Here is a 577-nt window from a genome sequence, read left to right on the forward strand (position 1 = left end):
ACAAGTAAAAAAAAGGAACAAACCGGAAAAATAAGTAAAATCACACCTCCACAACACGTTTTAGTTCCTCGCGGTGAAAGCATTGACCACAATTTATTTCATCATCAGGCAATAGACGGATTAATCCTATATTTATTTATCATTATTTCATAACACCCTCTTTACTCCCAACAGCTGGTGGTGTGGACAGCGGCGTCGACGATGGAGATGAGGCCAGCTCTGCCGTCCAAGCAGTGGGGTGTGACAATGGTGAGGAAAACGGGACACAAAAGACACGCCAAGTTGATTCCCATATCCGAGGAGACGTAGGTGACATGTCCCTAGAGGAACTTGCATACTAAAACCGCGGGTTGATGCGGTAAAGTGGCTAGTAGTTCTCTTGTGCTCCGAGTTCGAACTAGCTAATTAGTTATTAACAGTTTAGTTAACTAGGAGGAGCTTGCCTGGTACGAACACAGCTCGCAGTCACTGAGCTATTCCATCATGAAATACAAAGTCTTTGTCGATGGGTTATCATAGACGCATGAAATAATATAAACTCATTTGTATGCAGAAACCTGTCCTTCACTGCATAGGG

General features: G+C 43.5%; 1 protein-coding gene across 1 annotated transcript in view; it reads left to right on the forward strand.

Annotated features, from left to right (window-relative positions):
• The window catches only part of LOC119586776 (acrosin-like), a 12,720-nt gene that overhangs the window by 1,928 nt on the left and 10,215 nt on the right, over positions 1-577 (forward strand). The window contains exon 4 of the mRNA XM_037935497.1: positions 175-249. Coding sequence (XP_037791425.1) covers positions 175-249 — 75 coding nt within the window. The remainder of the gene's footprint in view (positions 1-174; positions 250-577) is intronic.

The sequence above is a fragment of the Penaeus monodon genome, chromosome 22, assembly GCF_015228065.2.
Source record: "Penaeus monodon isolate SGIC_2016 chromosome 22, NSTDA_Pmon_1, whole genome shotgun sequence".
In the NCBI taxonomy this organism is placed as follows: Eukaryota; Metazoa; Arthropoda; class Malacostraca; order Decapoda; family Penaeidae; genus Penaeus; species Penaeus monodon.